This window comes from Macaca thibetana, chromosome 4, assembly GCF_024542745.1.
Source record: "Macaca thibetana thibetana isolate TM-01 chromosome 4, ASM2454274v1, whole genome shotgun sequence".
Lineage (NCBI taxonomy): Eukaryota > Metazoa > Chordata > Mammalia > Primates > Cercopithecidae > Macaca > Macaca thibetana.
In genome coordinates, this window is record NC_065581.1 from 84,689,087 (window position 1) to 84,715,165 (window position 26,079).

Consider the following 26,079-nt stretch of genomic DNA (forward strand, 5'->3'; position numbering starts at 1 on the left):
CATAAGGTGAAGATCTGGGATGGTCAAAATTACTCTTGAAAAATCCCTTAGAAAGGTACAGCAAACCTCTCATTCGTTAAGTCCATCATAGCCAGTTTCTTTCCCCATTGTTGGAACCAATCACCATTTCCTCAGTTGAGCGCCAGATGATCTAGTCTGCCATGTTGTATGGAACAAAACAAAACAATACAATACAAAACATTTTCTAGGCCAGTCACGGTGGCTCACACCTGTAATCCCAGCACTTTGGGTGGCTGAGGTGGGTGGATCACTTGAGGTCAGGAGATCAAGACCAGCATGGCCAACAGGGTAAAACTTCATCTCTACTAAAAATACAAAATGTTAGCCAGGTGTGGTGGTGGGCACCTGTAATCCCAGCTACTCGGGAGGCTGAGGCAGGAGAATCGCTTGAACCTGGGAGGTGGAGGTTGCAGTGAGCAGAGAGTGGGACTTCATCTTAAAATTTTTATTTTTATTTTAAAATAAAAATAATGATTATAACAAAACAAAACAGTTTTTAAACACTAGAACTCTACTCAACACAGGGATGCACCACACAGTGAAAAGTATGAAAGAAATAAGACCACCTAGGAGAAAAACATGTTTATATCCCTCATCGAACACTTATTCCAGGGCAGGTATGTTCTTTGAGTATGCAGTATTGCCCTATAGTGTGTAAAGTATTTCTTTTCTCTCCTTATCCAAGTAAATGGAACGAAGATACTCACTTCTACTGCATCACGCAGATACTTGTACACATAGCTATTCCTCAAGGCAAAAGAAAATAGGGAGCACAAGTAGCATGCAGTATGATTATTATTCAGTAATAGAGTTCATTTTCTTCAAAATATTCCCCCTATTTAAAAGCTATTTAAGCACACATCAAGGCAATTAATGGCTTTATGCCATCTGTATGTCATGGCACACAGTAAAAAACTAAAGAACTAAAGTTTAGAACTAAAGTATACCCTCCCAGTGGTGGTTAAAACAATTTTTGATTATGGCTACTTTTGTTATGATAGGAGCCATAGATTTTGTTATGATAGGAGACAGATTTTGAAATTACCAATCAACTCAAATAATGGGAGGGAAAAACATTTAGGTGCTAAAAACTTTTATTTAATCTGCCCTGTGCTTTCAGGTAATGACTCATAGATCGTTGACCAAGGAATTGATTTCCTAAGTGAGTTGGTGTTTAGGAAGATATATCATATTTATTGCTTTATAGAGGTTAGATTTGCTTGAATTTATTGATATCTGAGTTATTTTCTAAATGTTTGACCACTAAAAATAATGGGTATCTGCAAGATATTACTGAAATAAAGACACAGCTCAGCAAAGCCTTTATTTGACTTTTTAAAGGAGAAAGATATTGAAAACCGTGGCACAGATGATAATCCTTTAAGAAAATGTTACAGAGTAAGCAGTTATAAAAGGAATTGAGGCCTGAAAATTACTTCATAGGATATCATGTTTTAAAATATTTCTAAACTATTTCTAAAATATTTCTAAACTCCTCCATATTTCAGGAGGCTCTAGAAAACATCTCTCTCCCCCCAACAAAACCTTTTGAAACTGTTTTGTGAGATTAATCATCCATGGATTTCTTTTCTTTTCTTCTTTTCCTGTATCTAAATCTCTAATATGGAGAGTAGGGCTAGTTTTCGGTTGTGGGTTGTTTTTTTTTTTTATACAAATGAGGTCTCACTATGTTGTTCACCCAGGTCTTAAACTCCTAAACTCGAGCTATCCTCCTGCCTCAGCCTTCCAAAGTGCTGGGATTACAGGTGTGAGCCACCACACCTGCATAGATTTCTTAAGACCTACTCCCTCATGTCATCATTCTTGCTAGATTCTAAATTATAAAGCTTGTTGGCTTCAGATTTATTTATTTTTTTATTCTTTTTTTTTTTTTCTTAATTGGTAAAGCAAATAAAACCAGTATTGGAGATCTCAGCAAGAGGCAGGGACTCATCAGAATCACTTGTGTTTCTGCCATAGTCTTTTCATTTTCCCCTTCAAACACACTAACACACTTGAGCAGTACTTTAGGAAAAGTATACATCATAAGCAGAACTTCAGCAAGTTCATTAGGCTGGTACCATTCTGTCTGGTGATCTCACTCTTCTGATGCTAGCACAGTGGAGGATAAAGCACCTTCCCTCACTGTGGTGCGCAGCAGGTGATGGGCACAGGCAAGCATCCAATAAGGTGCTTTCTTACACACTTGTAATTTTGGGGCCCAAGGTATTGTGGGAATGCTAGAGATACCAGGAGATTAAAATACAGTGTCAATTCTAGCATGTGTAAAATATCACCAGACTTGATACTAAATCGGAAATGCTCAGCCTGTATTCTGGATTTTATATGTATTTCAAATTTTCATAAATTAATTTGTAGTTTTGAATCTTCTTGTCAGTTTTCCAGAAATTTTATATAGCCATGAAGTAGGTTGTATTATTATGCTCTTTTATCAGCTGACTTATGTATTAATAATATATTCTGTGATTTTTAGGAGGAAACACAATTATTACTAGAAAACCTGCATGTTTATCATATGAATTACTTCCTGGTTTTGAGATGTCTTCATAAGTTCACCTCTTCTCTTCCCAAGTATCCACTAGGTCGACAGGTAATCCAAGCCACCTCATTTGGAATCTATGAAGTAGGAATGTTAGTATTTTCTTGCTTTGGTTTTTGTAGCATTTAGGCATCAGAATATGAAATGAAGCCAATCTTTACAATGAGAGCATAATCTAAATCCATTCCAGCTGTACACATTACTGGTAATTGAAATTGTTTTTTGTTCAGATGGCCACAGCTAGAAACAGCCATATGAATCCCAGTGGTGTTGCTTCCCATACAATGTTTTTGTACTAAGGCATTTGAACTTTCCTTCTTTAATACTTCCTTATCACCTATACTGAGAGAGCTGTTTCTCTTTCCTTAATGGAAGAAGGAATTTGTTTGAGAATGCTTGATAGTTAACCTTGCACTATACTCAGAATAAAAAGAGAAGCAGTACTTCTGTTCCTTGAAAAATTATGCTCAGCTGGCCTTTATGTCATACCATAAACCTATCAACCATCTGTAGAGTAGATTTTAGCGGAGGAATTCTATATTCCTAGGTCATCTTAGCTCAAAGCTTTGGAGAACAAATACCAGAATGTAAGAATGACTTGTTGGCTGGGTGCAGTGACTCATGCCTGTAATCCGAGCACTTTGAGAAGCCAAGGCAGGTGGATCACATGAGGTCAGCAGTTCAAGACCAGCCTGGCCAACATGGTAAAACCCTGTCTCTACTAAAAATACAAAAATTAGCCCGGTGTGGTGGCACACGCCTGTAGTCCCAGCTGCGAGGGAGGCTGAGGCAGGAGGATGGCTTGAACCTGGGAGGTGGAGATTGCATTGAGCTGAGATCACTGCACTCCAGCCTGGATGACAGAGTAGACTCCGTCTTAAAAAAAAAAAAAAAAAAAAAAAATTGAATGACTTGTTCATGAGGTGATTTTTGCCATTGAGCCTTAAATGAGCCTTTTTTTCCTCATTTTTCCTTTATCGGTTTCTTCTTTTAAAATGACCAGTGATATCAGCCAATCTCAGTATAGTCTCATTTTACTTTTATGTAAATTGCATTCTTATAAAGCCTGATCCATGAGATATATGCCAAGTCTATTGTTATCTAAAGAAAATGACTTTTAATAACATTAATTTTTTTGTGTTGACCAGAAATGATTTTGCCAGACTAGTAGTGTGTATACGCTTTTGGTTCCTCACAAATGTGTTGTTCACTTACAGATCAGAGAGTTGTACTGCACATGTTTAGGAAAGAACATATGGGATTCAGAGGAGTATGCATCAGTCTTGCAGCTGCTGAGGTAGTTTTGTTTTTTCTTGTTTTTCTGTTTTTGTCTGCTATAAGCCTGCCAGTAAGTAGCACCTTCCTCTAGAACCCTGCCTGCCAAAAAGTTTCATAAATAGCCATGTTGTGTCTAAGAATAATTGCATATATCTTGAATTTATCCATGTAGCTTATGATGTTTTTAATATAGCAACTCTCCATTTCTTTGCTGGTTTAACCTTGCATTTGAGCTTGTGGTTTTTAAAGGAAAATCCATGATTGTTTAGTCAAATACTGACACTACCCTATGAGAGCTCAGCTATGGATCATTTGAATCCAGCCAACTTGACATCATGGCAGGAAAAACAAGTTATTCATGAAAAGTGAGGTCACCATGTCCCCAATCTGGTTGAGTGGAGGAAGAGCATCACTGGGTGAGATGTACCCAGTGGTCACAGCTGACCTTGATTAGGAACAGCAAGGAGTAGGCAGTGGCCTTGGTGCCTTCCCCCACCTTAACATTGGCTAATTCATAAATTATTTATCTAATAATATACAAGTAAATAAGATATCTTAGTGTTAAAGTTATTATTTATATTACTTGATTTCACTTCTTATATGTATAGTTACTTTTTAGTCTTCCATAAAAATAATGACACTTGGATAGTGATAAGGGGAAATCAAATGTGAGCTAAGTTTCGCCAGTTTTATAATTTTCCTCAGAGGTTGTAAATGCTTATATAAAAATATTTTAAAGAAGTCTGAAAACTGAATATTTATTAAGTCTTGCTTTCCTCTGGGCCCACAAGAAAAGAACAGATGGGCACAGTAGGAGGAAAATTCACACTGAAAGCACTTTAAATCCAGAGACTTCATAATACAAATATTAGTAATCTAGCAGGTGCAGCTTAAGATAGAAAATGAATTTCATGCTATCTGGAAAAATATCTCCCCATGGAAACTAGATTACCTCTGAAAAGCTGTGTTTTATTTCATTTTTTAAAATCCCAATAAGATTTATTTTTTCTTATTTTTTTAACCCATAAGGAAACTAAAAATTCCCAATAAGATTTCTATGTATTTATAAGCTTATGTTAACTAGAGTATTTCTGAGACTTATTTTGCTTTCTATTCAAGTAAATATACCTATCTTATACACCCAGTTGAATCTTCCAGGGTTTTCTCTTTTAAGCTTTGTGATTAGTAATTGTCTTCCTTCTCCAGTGAGATGTTCCCAAATTCATAGATTCTTTTGTCAAAGAGGAACTTGTTCTTTTTGTTCTGAACCTCCCAACACCAGTTGTCTTAGGGTACAGTCAAGAACCAAGAATGCCAGTTCCAAAGTAGGGTAAGGAAACATGAGTGGCAGTAGTAATGGTGACAGCAGTAACCATTGCTTATTGAAGGCTTGCTGTATGCAAGGCACTTTGTTAGGCACTCTCAGTACATTTTCCAATCTAAAACTCTTAATATACCTTTACGGTAGATATTATTAGTCACACTTTACCCCTGAGGAATCTGAAACACACACAGGCATTAAGTGACTTGCCTGAGACCACCTAGCTGCTGAGGGAACCAGGATTCTACTCCAGGTCTTACTTCAAAGCTGTTATACCTTCTGCTATTCTTTGCTAAGATCTAAAATACGGATTTGGAGATCTGAGTACAGCAGAAGCAAAAAATAGAAAGTGAGATTTCATTTTGCTAAGCTGAGGTCAGAAACATGGGCAGTCAAAAGCAAAGCAATGTAAAAAGCACTACGGGTCAAATATAATACCTACAGCAAGGACAGGCAGGAGTCTGGGTCCTAGAAAAGAGGAAAGGAATCAGGGAACCTCTGGGCTGAATCAGCCTTTTCTCCTTTGTACAGATTTGGTGTAGACCAGAAGTCGGGGACACTTTTTAGTTAAGGCATACTCAGTAGGCATCACCTAAACTTAACGAGACCATTCTCATCACCTGTCTTGAAACTTTATTTAACTCATTACAGAAAAGACTAAAATGATCCCTGAATGACGCTTTGGAAAGAATAACTGGTAAGGTACTATTAGAAACATAATGTAATTAAATTTCTTACTTGAAATTTTTTATAAGATTCAGCTTAAATGATTTTTCAGGAAAAAATCCTTTTTACAGATTGAGCATCTCTAATCTGAAAATCTGAAAATCAAAGTCCTCTAAAATTTGAAACACTTCAAATTTCAAAACTTTATGAGCACTTGTGATACCACAAGTGGAAAATTCCACATCTGACCTCATGAAATGGGTTGCAGCAAAACAGAGGCACACCACACAGTTTATTCAGCTTGCCATCATTTGTTGCTGGTGTTTAACACTGATACAGGTATTACTTAGTTACACTGAACACATTATTTTTTCACTGTACCAATGGTGTGTCCTGTTTTTTAAGTGTTAAGTACTTATATGTGAATAAGTGTAAGAAAATGGTTGCATATGAATTCAAGAGTCAATAATGATGGGATACCAAACAACTACAGATTGATTGTCCATCTAGTTGGCCGAGATAGTGACACCTTTGCTTTCTGATGATTCAGTGTACCTTGTTTCATGCACAAAATTATTTAAATTATTGTATGAAATTTCTTTCAAGCTATGTGTACAAGATGTATTTGAAACATAAATGAATTTTGTGTTTAGACATGCATCCAATTCTCAAGATAATCTCATTATGCACATATAGCAAATATTCCAAAATCTGAAAAAATCCAAAATGCAGAACGCTTCTGTTCCCAAGTATTTCACATAGGGATACTCAGTCTGTATGTGGAAGCTGACACGTTTAAATAATCTTAGATCAGATGATATCCAGCCCATTCAGAGTAGTATGGCTGTAGACATCCCTTTACCCCTAATTCTTCTGCTTTGTTTGGGAAGAACATGGAAGAAAAGGTGACTTCTGCCCCCGCTGCTCTTACCCCCACCATAGTGGCCTTTGGCGAGGCCTCCTACCTTCCCCCAACAACTCTCTTGCGTGTTAGAGAGAAGGGGCCCTCCCAGCACAGAGTTGCATTCCTCCCCCCAGTTTATTCTAATTTATTAATTTAGTCCCACCCCTTCTGAGCCTACAGCCTGAGGACTGCAGAGTAGCTGCCCCAGCCCCTCCCAGGTCTGACCCAGCCTGGGGAGTGGGACAAGGCTTGGGTGTGGCCCTGTTGGAGGTTGATCTTGCTGTTTTTATTTCTTGCCTTTATGTTTGTGTTCTGTGATATTGTTGAGAAAGAAGAGGCCAGGCACAGTGGCTTATGACTGTAATCCCAACACTTTGGGAGGCCGAGGTGGGCAGATCACTTGAGCTCAGGAGTTTGAGACTAGCCTGGGTAACGTGGTGAAACCCCCACTCTGCCAAAAATACAAAAAAAAAAATTAGCCTGGCATGGTGGTGCACATCTGTGGTCCCGTCCTCGGAGGCTGAAGTGGGAGGATCACTTGAGCCTGGGAGGCAAAGGTTGCCTTGAGCTGAGATCGCACCACTTCACTGGGGCCTGGGTGACAAAATATACATATAAAAAAAAATGTGTATTTTTGAGTCTGGGTCTCAAAAATATACATATAAAAGAAAGAGAAAAAAAAAAAGAAATGTGGGCAAAGCAGAAGGAGGTGGATTCAAACCCCAGTATGTCACGGCTCATGCCTTTTCTTTAGTGGTGGGAGACCCTTATCTTGTAAAGGGAATGTGTCCCCTTTCTCAACCTCTAGTGTATTTCACAGAAAACAAAACCTCCCAATAAAACTGTTGAAACCTGGAAAATAAAACAAACAATATGTCATCTACTTGATGAAATATCTGGTGACCATTTAAAAAATATTTACAGCGACTCTGTAATAATGTGGGAGAATGTTTATGTCACATATTTATTAGTGGAAAAAGACCAACATAATTTTATATCACAGTTATTTTTTAAATGTATGCAACAGACATTGATGTGTGTGGGGAGCATGCAAGTGTGCATTTATAATATATGCCATGATTGGACATGAGCGCAGTGGTTCTGCGTGTGTTCTGCCTTTCCTTGCTCAGTCAACTCTTGGAGTATGAAGACCACATCCCTATATGGGATATGAGCGGGTTAATTTTTCACTCAACCCTGTGTCATTATATAAGGATATGTTTCCATTAAAAAGCCATTTGGGAACAGAAAGTAGTAACAAATGATGCTAACCCAGCAGTGAACTAGGTAAGTACAACTGTTTTTCATTATCAGATGTGAAAGACTGTAAGAGGAAAATTGTACCCCTCTATTAGAGAGAATTTCTAAACACCCATCTAGAAATCAAACACTAGGCCAGTAATTTTTCATATTTTTAAAATTCACAGAACCTTGCATAAATAAGGTTTTAAGGGTTATTGTAAATCAGAGCCAGCTGGGCACAGTGGCTCACGCCTGTAATCCCAGTGCTTTGGGAGGCCGAGGTGGGGCAGATCACGAGATCAGGAGATCAGGAGTTTGAGACCAGCCTGACCAACATGGTGAAACCCCGTCTCTACTAAAAATACAAAAAATTAGCCAGGCGTGGTAACAGGCACCTGTAATCCTAGCTACTCGGGAGGCTGAGGCAGGAGAATCGCTTAAAGTTGGGAGGCAGAGGTTGCAGTGAGCTGAGACCTTGCCATTGCACTCCAGCCTGGGCAACCAAGCGAGACTCCATCTCAAAAAAAAAAAAAAAAAAAAAAAAAAAAGTCAGAGCCTCAACTTAAAGGAGTATGTTGGATCAGCCAGCGCTGAAGAGTACTACACTCTTATACCAGTAGCAGTGGATTATTGAATTGGGGATAATGAAAAGTGTGCCCCATGTCTTAGGGGAATTTATGTCCCCTACCTCATCAATTGAGAATTACTCATCTACAGTTATTCCATTTTCTTTCAAATAAGGAAACCAAGGCCAGAAACATTGACTTTTGTACAGTTGATAGAGCTGAAACTCTTTCAACCATATTCCAGTTACTTAGAGGTGATAATAAAAAGAAATTTATGGTTTTGTGGCCAGTAGTCCATGTTCAGAGTGTATCCAAAATTTTAAACCAGCAGAGCAAGCTTCTGTGGACTCAGATCCCCCCCCTCATCCTGACACTAGTCATATTGGCACAGGACACAGATATAAATGAAAGGAGCCACAGTGTCTAGTCTGCTTATCCTAAGTATAACCTTATGAACTTGAAAAGAAACAGACTTACAAATCGAAGGTGATTGATAGCTGGAGGAATTTACCTTAGGCTAAAGGAATTATTCTAATTTCTGAGTAAGGCTTTTGACTTGAACAGTAATATATTAGCAGGTCAGCTGAGCTTTCATTGAGTTAAAAAAAAAATGACTTGAATAATGATACTAACATTTGATCACTTCAGCTTAGTTCAAAGAGACTAGAAATTTGGACTCTAAGTAATGCATGATTTCCTGACTTTGCAGATCAACTTTAGGTAATATTTAAAGATCTACTTAGGAAAAATGACACAGCTCCATAATCTATGATATGCTTCCTAATAAGCTAACTTATGATGATGTAGATTTATCTATCCAAGAGCTTTATGAGACTACATCATTAAAATATAATTTCTGGCAGGGCACAGTGGCTCACACCTATGAATTACAGCACTTGGGAGGTCAAGGCAGGCAGATCGCTTGAGCCCAGGAGTTAAAGACTGGCCTGGGCAACATGGAGAAAACCCATCTCTACAAAAAAATACAAAAATCATATGAGTGTGGTGGTGCATGCCTATAGTCCAAGCTACTTGGAGGCTGAGGCAGGAAAATCACTTCAGCCCAGGAGATTGAGGCTGCAGTGAGCTGTGATTGCACCACTGCAGTCCAGCTTGGGCAACAGAGTGAGGCCCTGTCTCAAAAAAAAATAAATAAATAGGCCGAGCATGGTGGCTCACGCCTGTAATCCGAGCACTTTGGGAGGCCGAGGTGGGTGGATCACCTGAGGTCAGGAGTTCGAGACCAGCCTGGCCAACATGGTGAAACCCCGTCTCTACTAAAAATACAAAAATTAGTGTATGGTGGCGCATGCCTGTAATCCCAGCTACTCAGGAGGCTGAGGCAGGAGAATCAATTGAACCCGGGAGGCAGAGGTTGCAGTGAACCGAGATCGCGCCACCGCACTCCAGCCTGGACAACAGAGCGAGACTCCGTCTCAAAAAATTAATAACAAAAATGAAAAATAAAATAAATTAATATAATTTCTTTGTTTTAGAAAAGGAATTGCCAGTCCTGAATTTTCATCACATCAGGGCCTTCACAATTATCTGTAGGCTTACAGATGATGAAATCAGGCTTGGGGCAGAATGTTAAAGTTTTCTTTAAAACAAAAGATATTGAGAGTCACTGTTTTTCGTGTAATGGTTTCCAGGCTTCAATGTGCATAAGAATTAGCTGAGATACGGCCAAGCAAGGTGGCTTATGCCTGTAATCCCAGCACTTTGGGAGGTAGGCGGATCAGGAGGTCAAATAATTAGCTGAGATATTAATCATTTCAGCTCTTTCCCCAGAGCTTCTGTTGGGAACACTGGTATGGTGGTTCAGCAGGAATTTGCATTTAACAAGCACTCTGGCACGTTCAGACAGATGGCCCAGGGACTATACTTTGAGAAATACTTCTAGAAAATAAAGGGGGAGGTAAAAAAAAAAAAAAAAAAAAAAAAAAAAAAAAAAAAAAAAAAGCGGGGACGGGGGGAACTTTTGAGGAAAAAGTGACGCTATCAAAGGAAAAGTATTTGTGGAGAAGCTGAATGGCTGTAGGCAGTTGATCTCAAATTGGCTCCAAAACTGGACTGAGGTGTTTACTAATAGTGAGCTAATGGTTTTTATCACAGTAAACAGAAAAAAAGATCTGAGTTTGTATTTTGTTTTTCTTTATTAAACATTTAGTGCCTACTGCCACTTTTCTGCTAGCAAAATGAACAGATAACTAGGAAATATTAATTTTAAAAACTCAGAAATAACTCATCAAACTTTGACTGCTTTTTTCTTTCTTTCTTGTGAACTCAGGGTTATATAGTCATCCATCACTGTCTGTGGAGGATTGGTTTTAAGAGGATACCATAAGTTCCATATATGAAATGGTATATAGTGTTTGCATATAACCTCTGCACATCCTCCCGTATATGCTAAATCATCTCTGCATTACTTATAATACCTAATACAATATAAATGCTGTGTAAATAGTTGTTACACTATATTGTTTAGAAAATAATGGCAAGAAAAAAGTCTGTACATGTTCTATACAGTCTCTCCTCCTACCCCCCAAAATAGTTTCAATCCAAGTTTTAATCCACCAATGTGGGACCCACAGATATGGATGGCTGACTGTACTTTTAAAAATTACATCAATAGGCCAGGCATGGTGGCTCACACCTATAATCCCAGCAGTTTGGGAGGCCGAGGCAGGAGGATCACCTGAGTTCAGGAGACCAGCCTGGCCAACATAGTGAAACCCTGTCTCTACTAAAAATACAAAAATTAGCCAGGCATGGTGGTACACACCTGTAGTCCCAGCTATGAGGGTGGCTGAGGTAGGAGAATTGCTTGAACCCAGGAGGTGGAGGTTGCAGGAGTTAGCCAACCTGGCTAACATGGCGAAACCCCGTCTCTACTAAAAATACAAAAATTAACCTGGCATGGTGGTGCGTGCCTATAATTCCAGCTACTCAGGAGGCTGAGGTGGGAGAATCACTTGAACCTGGAAGGTGGAGGTTGCAGTGAGCCAAGATTGTGCCACTGCACTCTAGGCTGGGTGACTAAGTGAGACTCCATCCAAAAAAAAAAAAAAATTGCATCAATAAAGTATGTGTGTATTTGAACTTAGTAAAGTTGCTTCTAACCATGTGATGAATTAAATTTATTCTTTTTGATACATTCCACAAAAAAGCATGGCATCCCACAAAGGGCACCATGACTTCTAGGTGCTTCCCAGGATGAGCCAGTTTGAGAACTGTTCCCTTTAGAAAAAGTGTTCTTCACAAAGGCATTAGGTTAGGAAATTAATAATGATTGCATGGTTATTGCCTTGCTCATCCATTAAAAAAAAAAAAAGGTTTTTTAAATGCTTTTTTTTTGAAACCACTGATCAGATAACAAAGATAACCCTGGTCCTTACCTATACAGAATTTTGGTCAAATGATTGATGTAAACAGTAGAGAGCTACAATACAAAGTAGTAAGAGCTGTGGTGGGTCAGGACTAGGGTGCCGAGAAACCAGTAGACTGGACAGTTAACCTCCATTTGTGGGATTGGACAGCTTCTCTAGGAAGTGCCACCTAATATGAAATATGAAGGCTTAGGAGGAGATACACATACTTTTGGTTTCTGTTTCATTGTTATGATACTACATAATTACTTTGTTGTGTTAGTCCTCAAATAAGACAGTTTCTTATTTCTACATGCTTTTTTTTTTAATGTGCTTTTTATTATTTTTACATCTTTTTTGTTTTGTTTTGTTTTCTTAACTTCCAGTCTTCGTTGATATATTTACATTTGCAAGTTTGAATTCTGAGTATTTTTCAAAACTGGCTAGTAATGGTAATGTCTGTTTAGAATTTGAAAACTCATCAGGCAAAAGATGTTTTCATTAGCCATGGATTGGCCAGTTTTTTCTTGTAGCCTGTTCTTATAATCAGACATTTATATAATTAATACTTAACCAGAAATTATGGACTTTCTGCGTGATGAAGCAGAACACTCCACTGCCCTGCAGGATGATTGCTTTTAATGATTGCTTAATGATTATCTTCGTCTTAGTTAAGAAAACTTTTTTTAAAAATGACAACCTATAAAGCCTTTATTGTTTTTCTCAACTCCTGTGACAGATTACCTATAAAGCTTTTAATACATTAGATATCACAGGCATTTTTTGGACCATTTACCTGATAGTGAAATAAGTCTTTTTTTTTTTTTTTTTTTTTTTTTTTGAGGTGGAGTCTCGCTTTGTCACCCAGGCTGGAGTGCAATGGCGCGATCTCGGCTCACTGCACGGCTCCACCTCCCGGGTTCACGCCATTCTCCTGCCTCAGCCTCCCAAGTAGCTGGGACTACAGATGCCCGCCACCTCACCCAGCTAACTTTTTATATTTTTAGTAGAGACAGGGTTTCATTGTGTTAGCCAGGATGGTCTCAATCTCCTGACCTCGTGATCCGCCTGCCTCGGCCTCCCAAAGTGCTGGGATTCCAGGCATGAGCCGCTGTACCCAGCCAGTTGTGAAATAATTATTTCTTAATCAAGTTGGATAAAGATAAATCGCTCTTTTGTGGCATTAATGAGACCTATCTTAGACATGTTTTTTTTTTTTAATTTCTCTTTAATCTCACATGGTGGCTTTCAAACTTGTTAGTTCTGCTATTTTCTTTACAATTTTATTCTTTATTTTAAAACAAAATGTTAATTGGAATGCACCAAAATTGGAAAGTATTGTCTCACTGTCTCCAATTCTTCTCCCATTCTCTCTTTAACTGATTACAATTAGGTTTTTGCTTCCAATCACAACTAGTTTGATCAAAGTCACCAGTGACCTCCATGTTCCTAAATCTAGCATTAACCTGTTATCAGCATTTGACAACAGTTCATCACTCCTTTCTTAATGGACTTCTAGGACTTTCTTGGTTTTTCTCCTACCTCAGTGCATGCTCCTTCACATTCTCCTTTAGTGCTTTCTCTTCTCTCTGACATCTTAACATTACAGTGTCCCAGGGCTTAGTCATAATCCTACACCTCTCTCCTGAGTGCCAGGCTGTTATGTCCATTTATGTCCTCTTTAATACCTCCACTTAGATATCCAATACACACCTCAAAGTTAACATACTCCAAACTGAACTCCTGATCTTCCCCTGAAATCTGTCATTTTCCTACTGTCTCTTTATCATTCTGATTGTTCAAGCCAAAAGCCTGGACTCTGCCTTCATAATTTATCCAGAATCAGACCTCTTCTTGCCACCTTCCTTCACTTGTACCACCATAGTCCAAGTCATTGTCATCGCTCACCCGGATTATTGCAGTAGCCTCCTTTCTGGTTTTTCTGCTCCCCTACAGATTCTCCTCAAAGTAGCAGTCAGAATAGTCCTTTTAAAATATTTCAGATAATGTTACTCCTTTGCTCAAAACCCTCCATTAACTCCGCATTTCATTCAGAGTAAAAGCCGAATACAGTGACACTACATGACCCCCTCCACTCCCCACGTGGCCTCTCTCTGATTACTGCTCACTTTCTCTCTCCATATCAGACATCTTGGTCTCCTTGTTGTCTTGAATATTCCAGACATGCCCACTATGGAACCTTTGCACCCATTGTCCTGTCTGCCAGGAAAAGCTCTTCTGGATATTTGTATGGCTAACTTCCTTTCCTCCTTTACATATTTGATCAAATGTCATCTTTTCAGTGAGGCCCTAACCATTTAAAAATTGAAATCTTCCCCCTCCCGTGACTCTCATTCTGTTCAATATTTTTCCATAACATTTATCAATTTTTAACACATATATCATATATATGATATAGATAGTGTTTAGTGTCTTCTCCCAGCTCTCCCACTAGAATGTAAGTTCCATGAGGACAGTGATTTTTGATTTGATAAGGTGTACCTCAAATGCCCAGAACAGTGCCGTATGTAGTGTGCATTCAATAAATATTTCTTGAATGATTGGTTCATGACTGAAAAAGGAGTTGAAACCCAGTTTGAAAAATGCTTGTCTGATAGCTACACTCAATCCTTAATTTTTTATTCGAGGTGCTATATATAAACACACTTTTTTGGAATAAGGTAAATATTTTGTAGTTGTTTTCAAGTGATCTTCAGTTAGGTTTGGTTTATCCAAAGTGCTTGGCCGGCTGCAGTGGCTCATGCCTGTAATCTCAGCACTTTGGGAAGCCGAGGCAGGTGGATCACTTGAGGCCAGGAGTTCAAGACCAGCCTGGCCAATACGGTGAAACCCCCTCTCTACTAAGAATACAAAAAATTAGCCAGGCATGGTGGCATGCACCTGTAGTCCCAGCTACTCGGGAGACTAAAGGACGAGAACTGCCTGAACCCAGGAGGCAGAGGTTGTAGTGAGCAGAGACTGCACCACTGCACTCCATCCTGGCAACAGAGCAAGACTCCGCCTCAAAAACAAAAAAAAACCAAAACCCAAAAAAAGGTGCTTGCTATAGTCATTCTAATAATCTAAGTGATAAAATAAGTCTTTTTCTGATATTACCCCTTGTATTATATAAGTTCGAAAACCAGTCATCCACTGTTAGCTATTTGCACTTCAGATTTCTTTCCACACACAAATGTATATTAAATAGTACTATATATGGTGTTCCACACTTGGCATTTTTTGTTTTTTGTGTGTTTGTTTTGTTTTTGTTGTGGTGGTTATTTTGGTTTGTGCCTAATCTACCATGGATGCCATGTTTTGAGATGCAATATAGCATGCTCAGTAAGAGCATGGATGTCAAGCTAGACTGCCTAGGTTCAAATCCCAGCTTTGCCAATTACCAGCAATTGGATTCTGGACAAGTTTACTTAAGTTCTCTGTGCCTTTGTTTTCTCATCTCTAACATGGGAATAATAATAGTATTTACATCATATTGTATCAAATGACACTTGATACACAAATGTGATTATAAATGTTAGCTGTCATCATTAGTATTACATATTGCCCTACCTCATTGTTTATCATCACTATATAATATCATGTTTTTAAAGTGCTTTTTATTTAATCAGACTCTTTTTTGATATATATTTAGATTGTTTCTAATTCTTCACTATTACAAACAATAATCATGAGCAGCAGTAAGTCTGTATATTTGTATAACTATTTCCACAAAACAAAGGTAGATGTAAACATATTGAGTCTAAAATATAAACATTGTTGTACAGTATACACTCACACCAACCATGTACCAATGTGTATTTCCTACAGTCTTGCTGCTGCTGGATATTATCAGGCTTAAATATCTTTCTTGGTTTTCTTCTAGTATTTTATGGTTGATGAGCTAGTTCTTTTTCCCTGCTCCCATACCATACTTACATTTTTATTCTATCTGAAACGCATTTTTGTGTATAATGTGAGATAGTGGTCTGTTTTTTTAAAATAGTTAATTCTAATACCCGATATCTTTTCCCCCACTGATTTGAAATGCTATCCCTGTGACATAACAAACACCCAATGTACACCTAGATCTCTTTCTGAACTCATTCTCTTCTGTTGACCTGTCTATTCCCAAGTACCATCAATTTTAATAACTGTGGCTTAACACTTTAATATATTTACAGCCCCACCATACACACTCAAGTGTACACAGATTGTTGCTGTTTTTTAGAACAATTATTCCAGATACATTTTAGAATAATTTTATTAGGTTTTAAAATTTACAGCCAAGCGCCATGGCTCACGCCTGTAATCCCAGCACTTTGGGAGGCCGAGGCAGGCAGATCACCTGAGGTTAGGAGTTCGAGACCAGCCTGACCAGCATGGAGAAACCCTGTCTCTACTAAAAATACAAAATTAGCTGGGCATGGTAGTACATGTCTGTAATTCCAGCTACTTGGGAGGCTGAGACAGGAGAATTACCTGAACCCAGGAGGCGGAGGTTGCGGTGAGCCAAGATCGTACCATTGCACTCGGGCAACGAGCGAAACTCCATCTAAAAAAAAAATAGAAATAAAAATAAAATTTACCCTGTGGAATTTTGTTTCAAACTGTTAAGAATATAGATTAATTTGGAACAATTTGTATCTTTACAATAGTGAGTGTTAAAATGTCTGTTCATTTATTCAGGGCTTTCTTTTATTATAGGTCATACATGTGTATTATAATGTGTATTGCTGTGTATTCTGTAGCTTTTGTTTCCATTTTGAACATGGGCTTTTTTTTTCATTATGTAGTTTAATATAAGGTATTGATTATATATATATGCATGCATATATAAGTATCTTTTATTTACTCACTTTTTTACACACTCTTTTTTTTTTTTTTTTTTTTTTTTTTTTGAGACAGGGTGTCTGTTACCTATACTGGAGTGCAATGGCATGATTGTGACTCACTGCAGCCTTGATCTCCCAGGATCAAGCAGTCTTCCTACTTCAGCCTCCTGAGTAACTGGGACTACAAGCATGCGCCACCATGCTGAGCTAATTTTTTCTATTTTTTGTAGAAATGAGGGTCTCACTTTGTTGCCCAGGCTGGTCTCGAATATCTGGGCTCAAGTGATCTTCCCATCGGCCTCCCAAAGTGCTGGGATTACAGGCATGAGCCACCATACCCAGCTCTTTTACACTCTCTATTTTATTTACAGTTCTTAGATTTTCTAACTTTACAGTCACATCATATGAAATGATAAATTTCATCCTCCTTCCTAACATTTATACCGTTTCTTTTTCTTAATTTATTGTAGCATCTAGACTCCAGAATGATGCTGAATAATAGTGATGATAGCAGGCAGCATTGATTCTGTGTGTGTACAATTTTACTGGAAAAAAAAATTTTTAATGACTTCATTGGGGTTGGTTAAGTTATTATTTCTAATCAGCCTTACCTCAAGTCTTGTCATTTTACATTAATCCAGAGAATACTTGGGAAAGTGTAAGATCTTTCTGCTCTGGAAGCAAAACATAATCTTGGGCTAAGAATAAGAGGACTAGGCCGGGCACGGTGGCTCACACCTGTAATCCCAGCACTTTGGGAGGCCGAGGTGGGCGGATCACCTGACGTCAGGAGTTTGAGACTAGCCTGACCAACATGGTGAAACCCTGCCTCTACAAAAAATACAAAATTAGCCGAGTGTGGTGGCACATGCCTATAATCATAGCTACTCGGGAGGCTGAGGCAGCAGAATTGCTTGAACCTGGGAGGCAGAGGTTGCAGTGAGCCAAGATCACGCCATTGTACTCTAGCCTGGGCAACAAGAGTGAAATTCCGTCTCAAAAAAAAATAAATAAATAAGAGAACTAATAACTATTTGAATGCCTGGCAATTTAAATCTGAGTACCTTCTCCAGTCAAATGCCACATTAAGAGTTATGACTAATGAAGTTTGCTTCCAAAGTTATATGAAATAATGCCCTCTTTTTTGGTCTCCTGGAGAATAGGCTAGGTTTGGCCTTCCTTGATACTCAATTATTTGGAGCTCCAAGTGGACAGTAGCTGTTGCTGCCCCTATCCTGGGAAGCTAATCCTTCACGTGCTGCTAACTTGGGTTAGATCTTCTGCCAGCCGTACCTCACCCGTCTTTTCCCTCTAAGCAAGTCAGTGCGTGTGATTCCTTGGACACCAGAAATGCTAATCTTGTCTACTTGAATAGGCCTAAAGGTCAGGTTTAACAGATTGTTCAAGTGTATGTGACTTTGAGTTACGTTTCTTGTCATAACTCTATCTGGGCAATAGAAGGCCACAAATTTTAAATCTCAAATGTAATCAAGTATGAAATGTCTTGGCTTATTTTTCCTTGACCAGTTAGCTGCCTTTCACACATAAAGATTATATCTTAAATAATTATTGTAGAAAGAGGAATATATAAGTTTTAATACTTTAAAAAAAAAACTCTGGGGAAATTTACTATTTGGTCTACCCCGAACAATTTCCATGTTTAGTGGTTGTCTACTTTTTGTTGTTGTTGTTGGGGTTTAAATTTTAGTTCAGGTAACCAGTTCAATTTCTCAGTAATCATAGTCTATTTAACTTTGTTTCTCTTTCTCCCAACTTAGCAATATTAGTATTTCTCCTCATTTTTTTATTATGAAAGATGTCAAACATAAGTTAATTAGTTGTATTACAAAATGCCCACATTCTGGATTTGTCTGTTACTTCATGGTTAATATTAGAACTTTTAATCATCATAGTTTTAATGACTTAGGTGCACTTGCTGAGAATAATTTGAGTATTTGTATAATGCCACTGCTTAAAAATTCCTAATATTGGTCTGATTCCTTTTGATGCCATTACTGAGTATGATCTTAGTGGAGAAATCCTGTAAGCTCCAAGAACAAGGTCCTAACTTTAGAATATCTGTGTTTTCTCTCCATTTCTAACAAAGATTTCTTCTATAGCTGTGAATGAGCTACTCAACCACTCTGCCTGTGCTATAAATAACAATTAGAATTGCCTACTTCATTTAAAATTCAGTGGGTTTACTGACTGATGTTTATAAAGCCCATAGGAGACGTAAAGCATAGTTTAAATGGTGATAATTAGAGAAGTGAGTGTAGTACTTATATTTTTGGTTCCTTTAAACAAGTTTATATTTAGCACATGTCATAACTTCTGTAGACATATCTTATTTCATATGTATGTTTACATCAAAAGAAAGGAAAACTATCATTAAATGCCTACTATACAATCTGTATAGTAACTTTGTTCTATATTACATAGTGTTAGAGCCACACTATTAATCCAGTCCTTTGTAAATTTTCTAAGCTACACTTTATCATGAGGAACCTTTAAGAATTCTTCTGAATGTCACATATATGGAGAAAATCTCTCCAAAAAATGTTGATAGCTACTAATGAAGAATTTCTTTTATCTTCTGAGCAGAAACATTTAATATACATTAAATAAAATGTTTTTTAAGTGTTAATTTTCTAGTTATATTACATTTCCTGTCACTGACTCTGTTCTAGGATGTTGGCAAAGGATGAACTGATGACCATACTTGAGAAATGTTTCAAGGTTTTTAAGTCTTCTTGTGAAAAGCACCTTGGCAGCACAGCTAAGAGAATAGAGGAGTTCCTGGCCCAGTTTCAGAGCCTCGATGGTAAGAGTGTATTATTCTCCCAATTCTATTGGCCATGACAGTCACTTAACTAAAATGGCATGGAAAACCCCACCTTCTGATGTGCCTAGAGATGAAGAGATAAAGTAGTTCATGATCAGTCAGTATGCCACGCCTCATAGTATCACATTTTAACAATCACAAATAGGCCAAATGTTTCTCTTCTAGATTTGGTTTAAACAATGAAGAGCATCAAATGGGCAGAAAAAGAAATTCTTTCTCCAGTTCGACAGTTTGGAGGATTTGTCTTTAAAAAGCCAACAAAAAGAAATAAAAAATATTGGAAAGAGTAGCAGGGTGTCATAATTAAGAAATCTTTTTAGAGGTTTTTTCTTAAGCATTTCATCAAGTTCTTTATAGATTTCAAAAGCACTGCATAAATCATTTGTAAGCTTGAAAAATTAATAGCTATGAACTGCTTTCACAGCAATGAGGCTCATTGGTATGTTGATTACCAAAATCTGCATGAGGCTTACTTTAATCGGATTTACAAAAGCTAGAATCTTTCAGTCCTAAATTAACTGAGGCAGCCTGGCACTCTTCACTGTTGGAGGGTTACAGTTTCTCTCTTTTGCTTGACCTCCACATGATCATTTATAGATCCTGAATGCTTAGGGTGTCTGATTATATATAGGTAGCCATGTTCTGTTCCCTAAATGCTAGCTTTTCATGGGCTCTCTTCTTGCTGTTTCTAGCACCAAAGTATGGTATTCTTTTAGTAGAACAATAACAACAACAAAAAATACTGGTGTGTACCTTTTAGTTTTCCCAAATTTAGGGCAATTTTTTAATGGAGTTTTGCGGGAAAAGGTAGTTTTTTATATATATTCACATAGAATTGGACATGACATGTTGAAAATGTCTCATGTAAAATGTCCGTTTTAATCCTTTTTTATGTTTGGCAAGTACTTCTTTGTCTTAAAAATCTTTTGGCTTTAGGAAACTGCTTTTGCAAAAATCGTCTCATATCTCTCCATAGCTGCAATGTGAGGCACTTGATGAGTGCTCAGTCATGGAAGATGAAAGAGAATGTTTGCCTGACTAGAATGGCCTGAGCAGCCAGAGTGCGGAAGTCATCACTAAGGGGTTTTCTTTCAGGTTATGTGTGGGTATTGCTCTTGCCACTGCAGCATGAGCTGAACTACTTTTCAGAACACAAAATTTTAAGGGCTGGATATTGGTATCATTAAGATCGTTGAGTTCAGCTATAACCAGAAACTAAAGTCTAGGAAAAGACAGTAGCTTGTTTGAGATCACACAGCTAGTGGTAGCACTCAGACCAGAGCCCATCTCTCTTAACCACTAGTTCATTGTTTTTCTATTGCTGATTCACAATTTAAATACGCCCTAGTAGTGATCATTGGATCAGCAAGGGGCCACCCTTAAGTACATAAATAGAGTAAAAGGCTTAGAAAAATAAAAGGTAAATAAGGTGTAAATTTCAATCTTTTACAAAATTGGATTTATGGAGATTTCTGTAAAAATAAACGGCACATACAATTTTTCATCTTTTTTTGCTGGATACCATTAACTAGAGGTAATCTAGATAAAATTTTAATTAGAGCTCATATTATATGAGCTCTAATTAAAAAACAAATTCTATGCTAGAACTGAATAAAGGAATGCAGCTTTTGAAATGGGAAGGTTGGAGATTAAGATGATTAGTAGCCTAAAGAATAAAGAATTTTACAAATTAAAGCAAAACCACTGTCTTGAAGAAATGTCTGTTATTTCCTAATTTTCAGAAGTGACTCATTATTAATAATAAACTGAAATTAAAACTCCCCACATTGGATGAGTAGAAATATTTGGCTATATGCTATCTCTGTTCCTTAACATTTATTACATATTACAGTTTGGTTTTAAAATTACAGTTGGGAAGAGTTAAGTAGGGCAGAGTGTCATATCAGATTTTTTTGAGACAGGATCTTGCTGTGCTTTCCAGGCTTAAGTGCAGTGATGCAGTCATAGCTCACTGTTACCTCAGAGCTCCTGGGCTCAAGTAATCCTCCTGCCTCCACCTCCTGAGTAGCTAGGACTACAGAAAAGGGCCACAACACCCAGCCGATTTTTTTTTTCTTTCTTTGGAGACAGAGTCTCCCTCTGTTGTCCAGGCTGGAGTGCAGTAGCATGATGAGCTCACTGCAGCCTCTACCACCCAGGAACGATCCTCCCATTTCAGCCTCTCAAGTACCTGGGACTATAGGCACGTCCCACCATACTTGGCTAATTGTTTTGTATTTTTGTAGGGATGAGGTTTTGCCATGTTGCTCAGGCTGGTCTCGAACTGCTGGGTTCAAGCATTCTGCCTGCCTCAACCTCCCAAAGTGTTGCGATTACAGGCATGAGCCCCGTCATCAGCCTAATTAATTGTTTTTGTTGTTTTTTTTTTAAATAGAGATAGTGTCTCACTATGTTTCTCAGCCTGGTCTCGAACTCCTTGTCTCAGGTGATCCTCCCACTGTGGTCTCCCAAAGTGCTGGGATTATAGGAATGAGGCACTTCGTTCAGCCCATATTAGATTTATTTCAAAGATATATTGGGTTTATTAACATGTAGCAGACTACATGTTAATGACATGGGACAAAGAAGCTAGTAGACATTTTAACCTTTAGTTATGTCTTTTTTGAACTAGAAATTACTTATAGCTAAAAAGCAGTTTATTCTTTAAGCCAGTACATATTCTCCAGCTGCATCCTCCTGTCATCGTTTTAGGCCAAACAAACCATGTGTGTGGAGTTCACAAAACCCAACCTGCACTTGAAGGAGAATATGAGAGCCTTATGCTCTCTAGAAGGAGCACAGCTATACATTTAAGCAGTTATGGTTTTCTTTGCCTTTGCTAAAGAACCATGATGCCTTTACGTTTTAGTGGATTATTTCAAAACTCTTAGACACTACCCTCTTCATACTCAAATTGTGTTGTTTACAATCTTGATATAATCAAAGGAAAACAGGTTTAAGTTTGTATGATTTTTTTAAAAAGCTATGTATAAATAACATCAAAAATATTTGAGACTCGCTGGGCGTGGTGGCTCACGCCTGTAATCCCAGCACTTTGGGAGGCTGAGGCGGGTGGATCACCTGAGGTCAGGAGTTTGAGACCAGCTTGGCCAACATGGCAAAACCCCTTCTCTACTAAAAATACAAAAATTAGCCAGGCATGGTGGCAGACACCTGTAATCCCAGCTATTTGGGAGGCTGAGGCAGGAGAATCACTTGAACCTGGGAGGAGGAGGTTGCAGTGAGCCAAGATGGCGCCACTGCACTCCAGCCTGGGCAACAGAGCAAGACTCCATCTGGGGAAAAAAAAAAAAAATTTTTTTTGAGACTTTTTGCTGTTGGTTTGAGGGAGTTTTGTTAGATTGTATTTTGTTTTGTTTTCATTGTGGTAACACTTCTAAAATTCAGTAGCTGGTTTTTTGAAGACATCACTACAGCACAAGTTATGTATTATTGGCCTTCAGCTTCTGTAAGAAATCATTTATCAGATGGAATCTTGATCTCTTGCCACATTAAAAAAATATATATAGGTGAAACTTTTACTTCCTTTGGAATAGTAGAAATGTTTGTTCTTTTGACTTGGATTTACCCTCATTGATGTCTATTGGTTTTGTATTAAAAGCAGAAAACAAAGAGGAAGAAGATGCTTCTGGGTCACAGCCAAAGGGGCTTCAGAAGACAGACCTGTATCATCTTCAGAAGGTCAGATCACTTTCCTTCCTTCCAGGTGCATCCTGTGACACTCCCTTTTTTCAGTTTGTGCTCTAGATTAGCTCTGCCTGGATGTTTTTGTTTTCATTTTTAAACCACAACCTGGAACAAAGCAGACTTTTAACTCACTTCTAAGTTGAACATCCTGTTAGTCCCATTGCCATCATCACTCTACATATACCCATTCTGGAATCTACTAGCTAACATAGGTGGAAACCATTCTGTGGGCTCAGCAAGAGAAAGAATTAGCTAGCAATAAGAGAAAATGGGAACGTGGCTGCACAAAAGAAATCTGATTTTTTATCTGATGTATTTTTCTGTTTGATCAAACTGAGAGATTTAAAAGAGCCTAACTCATTAGTTTCAGTTACTTTTCTTGATTTTTTAAAATGCATATTCAAGTACAGAGTGGAAATTGAGCCACAGAATGTCCAATATATTCTTTTTGAGATAGTTCTAACTTTAGGATCTTGATTGTCAAAATGAAGAACCTTCTTTGTACTATGATACCAAATTATGATAAATGTAGAGTAAAAGTTCAATCTAAGTAAAATAAAACACATGGAACCTATTCTGTTAGTATGGCAAAAAGGCAAGATTTTTTTCTTTATCCTGTTAAGTCCTTTTCTTAAATGAATTAATGAACTGTGGATACTGAGCACTCTGCCATGTAGTTTAGTAGTAAAGTGAACTGCCCTTTTCCTCTTTCCCTAAAAATTTACTTGTATATTATAAAGCAAAACACCTTTGAGGAGAGATTCTTGCCAGACCTTAAAAATAAACGAATAAACAAAACCCATTTTGATCTTTCTCTGTACATCCTGTCTTATGGAAAAGGCATCAGCTGCTTCTATAGAACTTAGCAACAGAGCTCCCTCTGAGGGGTTTTCTGTCTCAGGATCACCAGAAAAGGTATGTTCTTTTATCCATAGTCCTTATTGGAAATGAAGGAGTTAAGAAGAAGTAAGAAGCAAACCAAATTTGAAGTACTCAGAGAAAATGCTGTGAACTTCATTGACTGTCTAGTGAGGTAAGTCTAAATTTAGCTCTTAAGAGCTAAAAATCATGCTGTTTTTCCAATAACACTGGTGTCATAGCTGTCTATAGCCAATCCAGAACATTTTTCTCCCAGGTTAGGCGTTACGCTTTTCATGTCTCTCCATCCAGCTTAGAATTGTAATTTTTATTCCTTTTCCATCATTATCAAGATGTATAATCAAATGACTTAGTTCATTCTTTTACTCTCAGTTCAAGAATATAGGCTTAAATTTGATCTACTTCATTAGGCCAGGTGGGGAGAGATGAGTTAGAAAGTGAGTGTTTCTCCCCTATCTAATAACAAAGTATTTATATTACACTTAATCTTTGCTAGGAGTAAATGCTGGATCTGAGCCAAGCCCAGAAAACAGAGCAGACTAGCCATGCTGCTCTATTTTATCCTAAAGAAAGAACATTTAATTCTAAACAATGCCAGCGCACCTCATTATCAGGTGCACTAAATTTATGTTGAGACATGTGCTTGGTAAATTTAGAAGTCTACCAATCCAGCCTGTATTTTAGGATGATTCCTTTTTAGGAAACCCAGATCATTCTGATTCATGGATTTCCCAAAAGTCAGCTTTATGTAGCTGTGTAAAATCACCCACCTAATTTTGGTGGAAGTTGGGCATGCTACAGAAAAAAATGAGAAGTGTGCAAAAGAAGATGATTTAATAACCTAAAAAGTGTGGTGAGGGGGGAACATGTTTATTGTAAATTTTAATAGCAGTTTAAACCCAACAGAAGGCTAGGCACTGAATAAAGTACTGAGAAAATAGCAGCACAATTATTAAAGAGAAAGAGTGCTTTTCTGACAAATTACATGTCTTTTCTGAAAGTTAAAAGTTTTGTTTTCCAGAATAATGTGGGGACAGTCATTGTTCCTACTTATTGGGGAGAAATTGCTAATGCCATGAAAAGGTCCAAAACGGTCAACCTGTAATCCCAGCACCTTGGGAGGCCAAGGTGGGCAGATCACTTGAGGTCAGAAGTTTGAGACCAGCCTGGCCATCATGGTGAAACCCCAACTCTACTAAAAATACAAAAAAATAGCTGGGCATGGTGGCGCACACCTGTAATCCCAGCTACTCGGGAGGCTGAGGCAGGAGAATGGCTTGAACCCAGGAGGCAGAGGTTGCAGTAAGGCAATCGTGCCACTGCACTCCAGCCTAGGCAACAGAGCAAGACTCCATCTCAAGGAGAAAAAAAAAAAGTGATGAACTGCAATATTGGCCAAATGCTGGTCAAAAATTACATTTTAGAACTCATAGAGTTAACCTTGCCCTACTGGGCTTTCCTGTTCTTGTAGAGTGTCTAGCCCCAAACTCTTGACTCTTCCCTTTTACCAAGTAGTCACTAAAAATAATTTTACAATGTGATTTGCCAATTTTAGGCCAAATGTCAGGTTCCAGAGTTCTTACAAATTCCAAATTGTAGGCTCTGAAACCACATCAGCCATTCCCCTTTCATGATCCTTCACCTAATATGTCTGACTTTTTACCTTTCTGAGCAGTTGTTGAAATAATCCTCAGTATGATTAAATGTGTTTTGTTGTAAAATCACAAAATCTCCCATACTAGGATTTAGTGTCTTTACCAAGATTGTCCCAGGAGGGAAGAGATTAGAATTATAGCATGTTAAAGCTAAAAGAGAACTGAAGAGTCAGTCCTGTGGCAGCTAAAGCCCAGAGAGGGGCTGTGACTCATGCAAGGCCACACAGTCTCATT

The 26,079-nt window shown here is 38.0% G+C and overlaps 1 protein-coding gene across 2 annotated transcripts in view; it reads left to right on the forward strand.

The window, feature by feature from the left end:
• The window catches only part of ORC3 (origin recognition complex subunit 3), a 72,498-nt gene that overhangs the window by 39,171 nt on the left and 7,248 nt on the right, over positions 1–26,079 (forward strand). Inside the window, exons 12-16 of one of the 2 annotated variants that reach the window (XM_050788055.1) lie at positions 2,516–2,632; positions 3,799–3,878; positions 19,449–19,582; positions 23,226–23,305; positions 24,247–24,344. In XM_050788055.1, coding sequence (XP_050644012.1) covers positions 2,516–2,632; positions 3,799–3,878; positions 19,449–19,582; positions 23,226–23,305; positions 24,247–24,344 — 509 coding nt within the window. The remainder of the gene's footprint in view (positions 1–2,515; positions 2,633–3,798; positions 3,879–19,448; positions 19,583–23,225; positions 23,306–24,246; positions 24,345–26,079) is intronic. The other variant, XM_050788056.1, reaches the window with a different exon arrangement.